This window comes from Monoraphidium neglectum (genome assembly GCF_000611645.1).
Source record: "Monoraphidium neglectum strain SAG 48.87 unplaced genomic scaffold scaffold03250, whole genome shotgun sequence".
Lineage (NCBI taxonomy): Eukaryota > Viridiplantae > Chlorophyta > Chlorophyceae > Sphaeropleales > Selenastraceae > Monoraphidium > Monoraphidium neglectum.
In genome coordinates, this window is record NW_014010378.1 from 2,020 (window position 1) to 7,153 (window position 5,134).

Here is a 5,134-nt window from a genome sequence, read left to right on the forward strand (position 1 = left end):
GGGCGGCTGCGGATGGAGATACGGGTGGCGGCACGGGTGTCGCTGCATGGAGATGGCGCTAATGGTGTGATGGTGGCGCCGGTCGTGTGGAGCTCGGCAGCAAAGCCAGTGCACGTGCCGCGGGACAGCTGCATGGATGGCACACAGGGCATGCGCAAGGGGCGCCCGCCCGCGCACCTGTACCAGGTCGGCCGCGGCCGGCTGAGGGGAGGCCAGCAGCGCCACCGCCGCCGCCGCAGCTGCGCATGCCGCAGAGGCCAGCCGTTGGGCGACCGGGTGCGGCCGCTCCCTGTCGGTGCGGGCCCGCTCCTGAAGCGCAAGGGGATGGCCGAATTTGGCTGCTGTTGTCCACTGCAGCTCGGGTGCAGATCTGACCCGCGCATGACATCAAAGCAGCACACATCAAACGCCTCACACGCCATGGCAGCCGCGCACGCATGCACGCACCTCAGCAGCGGCCAGGCAGCGGGCGGGCCGGCGGCGTGGTGCGCGGCACAAGGGGGCTGCGGCCTTCAGTCTGGCTATTGCTGTGTGCTGTGAAGCGCGGTTTGCGACCATGTTGGTCGCCTGGAACTGAGGCCGCAGCGTCTGCATCTTTGCTCCCGGTGATCAGAGCCTGATTGCGTCACCAATGATCCTGAAAATAAAAATTGGCTTGGAACAACAATGTGATTAGCATCTACCCGTGAGGACGTCAGATGAGAGTACTCATGACAGATCCGATTGTCCACTGCACGGTCAATGGGCCGTAGGGCCACCAAGTAATATGAGTATAGCTGTCGAGACACGGATTCAGCTGATGCACATGGCAGTCAGATCACTGCAGGTCAATACTGCAAGGCACGCAGCCATTCGAAGCAGCACGCACCCAGCATATAAAGGATAATCCTATGATAATGAGTGGGTGCAACGTGCAGGCTGGTGCACGCGTCCCCGCGGCAGCGCGGCAGGACCCGGCTGCCCACAGGCGGCGGGCCCCCAGTTGCGCGGCCTCCCCATTGTCACGCCGCCGGCCTCGCTGCAGCGCAGCGGCGATGCCCGCGTCCGACCCCAGCTTTGCCCCGCTTGCCCGCTGGATTGAGGACGCCGGCGGCCATGTGCGCGGTCTCGACCTCCAGCCCTGCCGCATGGGCCCCGCACTCGTGCGCGGCCTGGTCGCCACCGCGCCCGCCACCGCCGGCACGTCACTGCTGGCGGTGCCCCTCTCCCGGGCGCTGCGGGACGACCATGTGCCTGAGGCCTACCCAGGCGCCCCCTGGACGGCGTCGATGGCGGCCTATCTGATACAGGAGGCGGAAAAGGGCGCGGCCTCCGCCTGGGCGCCGTATTTGGCCACCTTGCCCGATGCCGCAGCGCTGGCAAGCGAGGGCGGCGCGGCCAGCAGCAGCAGCAGCAGCGATGGCGGCGACGCGGGCATGCTGTCCCTATCGGATGTGGAAGTGGAAGAGGTGCAATACGCGCCCGCGGTGGCGGCGCTGCGCGCGTACCGCGCGCAGGGACGGCGCGCATACGACGACTGGCGGCCGGCGGGTGAGTCGAGTCATGGCCGTCACCACCAGGGTTGTGAGGCCCGACGTGCAGGCCCCTGCGTACTGTTGAGGGCATGCTCGTGACGCCTTGAATCATGGAGTCGGATGCATTTGAGGGCTGACGCTCGCTTCATGGGGCCCTCGCAGGCTCCGCGGCCGCGGCAAGCTGCAGTTGGGAGCGCTTTGCCCTGGCGCTGCACCTGGTGCAGTCGCGCACCATCCGCCTGGCCATCATGGGCTGCCGCGTCATGATACCAGGTGAAGGGGGAGGGCAGGCATGATACCTTTGACAGTGGGTGGGGCGTGCACCACCTGGGGGGGGGGCACAAGACCACTAAGGCGGTAATCGCACGACTGCTGGGGATCGTGCATTGCCCTGGCTGTGGCAGCACAGACGTGCCATCGCAGGCATATCTGAATCACCACACTGCCTGGGAATGCCGATTGTGACATCATGCCTGTTGGGCGCCATCGCATGTCAACAGGCATTGATTGCCTCAATCATGGCGGCTCGGCCGGCGCGACCGGCACGCTTGCGCTGGGCAGCAGCAGCTGGAGCGTGGGAGGGGAGCGCACTGTGAATTTCGTCACGACGCGCGACGTGGCGGCCGGGGAGCAGGTGAGGGCGCTGGCCGGCATGGGGCAGCCTGCCACTCACGGCGCCTTGATTTGTGGGCTGTGTGGTTATTCTGTTATTTCGCCAAGGTGCTGAACACGGCCGAGTTCCATGTCTTTTGCAGCACCAACGCACCCACCATGCATACGCATGACTCTGCCTGTCAAGCCGCAACCCTCCCTCCCCCCCCCTCGGTGTCACCGCATCCGTCCTCCAGGTCTTGTGGACCTACGGCGACAGGAGCAGCGAGGACTTTTTCGCGTACCACGGGTTTGTCCTGCCAGACAATCCCCAGGAGGAGGCGCAGCTCTGGGGCAGCGTGGGGGAGATGGTGGCCTGGTTCTGCCGGGAGCGCAGCGCCGAGGACGCCGCGGGGCGGCTTCTTGCTGCGGCAGGTGCGGCCTTGACCCCCTTGCAGACGGGGGGACCGTGCCGTCTTATGCGCTACAACTGGCCGTGCAGCCTCCTTCCCTGCTTGCCCCGCCTTTGATTCAGCGCTGTGAGCAAGCTTGATCGTCCTGCTTAATTGTTTCTGACTTGCAACTCGCGGTGCCCCTGCTCATTCCACAATCAGAAACGGCGGCCCAGCAGGCGTCGCAGCTGGCAGCCATCGCCTGCTCCAGCCCACACGTCCCAGGAACGTGCAGCTTCCTAGCAGCTCCGCTCCACCTGGCAGCCGGCTGCGGCAGCCAGCAGCAGGTGAAGCGGGGAACGCACCAAATCAGCTGGGCTGGCGGCGGTAGGGAGGCCAGCAGCAGCAGCAGCAGCAGCAGCAGCAGCAGTAGCAGGGGCGGCAGCAGCGGCGGCAGCAGCAGCAGCAGCAGCAACAGCAGCGGCAGAAGCAGCGATTTGGGCATTGGCCGGCTGCAGCAGTGGCTGCAGGCGCTCAAACAGGCGGGCCCGAAGGTTGAGCGGCGTCTGGCCTCGCTGCGGCTGCACCTGCCGGAGTGGGGCACCGACGCATGCAGCCAAACGCCGCACGAGCTGGTGGCCACAGCAGACGTCCGCTGCGACGTGCGCCTGTCTGCCGCGCTCTTGGCCCTCTGCGAGGCCGCGCCTTTGGCAACATCACGGGAACAGCTGCAGTCAGGGGCGGGTGGCAGCAGCAGGGGCAATGCCTGCACAGAGGGGCCGGCGCAGCTGATCGGTCTACGGGCGCGGCAGCTTCTGGGCGCCTTCCCCACCACTGCTGATGAGGACGCCGCGCTGCTGGCATTGGGGCGGGTTGGAGGGGCGGTGGCGGAGGCGGTAGCATACCGCAGGGCGAAAAAGCGCGTGCTGGCTTGCTTGGCAAAATTAGAATATGGCAAAGACGCCGCCGCTTTGTAAGTGACCTGCGGCCCTTCAGGCATTGCTGCGACGGAGCGCCGCGTGCGGCGGTCACCCGCATTAAAAACTTGCTTTTACAGCCGACTGGAGAGGGTGCCAGCAAAATGCGAGCGGCGGCACGTGAGTCTACCCATGCCGCCCGTTCAGCCGACTGCATGTCAAGGGCTCGCGCGCTGAGCGCCATGCAAGCTGTCCCGCGCACCAGAGAGCACGGGGAATTGGCCAACAACCTGCACAGCCGCAAACATTAAACTCAGTCCCCCAGACGGCAAAGGGCTGGGGCTGTAGCAGGACGCCGCTGTTGGCAGCACGTGTCACGATTCAAACCACCAAAACGACATCAGCGCCGCAGGGCGAAAAATGCTTGCTCATCAGTCAACAGTCGCCCAAGCGGCTCCTTGGGCACTGGATTGGATGCTGGCAAGGCGCGGCGCAAGACGTGGTGCCTCCAGCGGTGCTGGATGGCACGACAGGTGCACGGATGCAGCGCTGTTGGGGCGGCGCGCCCCAAGGTGAGGGGGCCAGCGGGGCAGGTGCCACAAGGCCGTGCGCACAACTCTTCAGAGGAAAGGCGTGCCTCAAGCCGTGGCCTGGGGCGCGGCTGTTCAGCTCCGGAGCAGCCCCCCCTCACTTGCTGCGCTTGTAGATCTTCTGCAGCAGGTTGGTGAAGACGCCCTCAGGCAGCAGCTTCTGCTCCGAGATGAGCGCGCTCAGGCGCTCGTAGCTCTCGGCCTCGTAGGCCCCGAACCGCCCCTTCATGCCCAGCTCCTCGTACACCGCCTTGACGCGCGCCACAGCAGCCGGGTCCTTCTGGCCGTAGTTTGACTGGGGAGGGGGATGGTAGTGAGGGGCCGGGGAAAGGGATATTGAGCGCGTGAAAGCGTGGGATGGTGGGCAGGTTGGCTTAGCGGGTTCACATGAGATGCACGGGTCGCGACGATTTGACCATGCAGTCATGACAAACTCCTCCTCGTGGCCGATTGCAGCAGGTGCATGTTGCTTTGGATATACCACGTGTCCCTGCGGCTAGGGGCATGCAAGGTTAGTCACCTTGATGATCTCCTTCTGGCTGTCGCTGGCCACCTCCAGGGCGGTGCACACGATCCAGCAACACTTGGAGTCCTCAATGTCGGTGCCAACCTGCGCAGGTCAAGGTGTAGTGTGCACGGCGTGTGTGCAGAGGGCACGTGATGATAACTGTATGTATGATGAGTGTGTGTGTGTGTGTGTGTGTGTGTGTGTGTGTGTGTGTGTGTGCGTGCGCGAGCGTGCATTTGCACGCGCTTGCGCATGTGTGTAAGAGTGCGCCTGCTTGTTTAAGGGTGTGCATGTGCGTTCGTGCCACCCCAGACGTCCAGGCCCCTCCCCCCAGCATGTCCGGGCAGTCAGGACCAAGGCCCTCCCCCGCACCGACATCTTGCAGCAAGCGCAGCCCCACGAGGCCCCACCTTTCCGATGACCTCGGGGTCCCCGTAGCAGTCCAAGAAGTCGTCCTGGATCTGGAAGTACTGCCCTATCTGAACGCAGATCCCCTGGGCCAGGTCCAGCGCCTCGGGCCGCGTCTCGCCGGCCATCAGCAGGCCGCAGGCCACGGGGAGCCAGAAGGTGTAGAAGGCCTTAGGGTGTTGTTTGGGGTTTTGGGGGGTGGGCGGGTCGGTGT

The 5,134-nt window shown here is 65.1% G+C and overlaps 3 protein-coding genes across 3 annotated transcripts in view; 1 reads left to right on the forward strand and 2 right to left on the reverse strand.

Moving 5' to 3' along the window:
* Positions 1-875, reverse strand: part of MNEG_12451 (hypothetical protein) — a gene marked incomplete at both ends in the record, with an annotated part of 1,495 nt that extends 620 nt beyond the window's left edge. Inside the window, 2 exons of the mRNA XM_014039076.1 lie at positions 178-239; positions 869-875. Coding sequence (XP_013894530.1) covers positions 178-239; positions 869-875 — 69 coding nt within the window. The remainder of the gene's footprint in view (positions 1-177; positions 240-868) is intronic.
* Positions 876-1,034: 159 nt separating this feature from the next.
* On the forward strand, positions 1,035-2,648 carry MNEG_12452 (hypothetical protein; the record flags this gene model as incomplete). The annotated part of the gene is made up of 5 exons (XM_014039077.1): positions 1,035-1,530; positions 1,677-1,787; positions 2,015-2,148; positions 2,363-2,540; positions 2,608-2,648. The coding sequence occupies 5 exons, from the start codon at positions 1,035-1,037 to the stop codon at positions 2,646-2,648; spliced, it is 960 nt and encodes a 319-aa protein (XP_013894531.1).
* A 1,453-nt stretch (positions 2,649-4,101) lies between these two features.
* MNEG_12453 (hypothetical protein) lies at positions 4,102-5,048 on the reverse strand (the record flags this gene model as incomplete). The annotated part of the gene is made up of 3 exons (XM_014039078.1): positions 4,102-4,299; positions 4,525-4,614; positions 4,923-5,048. The coding sequence occupies 3 exons, from the start codon at positions 5,046-5,048 to the stop codon at positions 4,102-4,104; spliced, it is 414 nt and encodes a 137-aa protein (XP_013894532.1).
* Between the last annotated feature and the right edge of the window lie 86 nt (positions 5,049-5,134).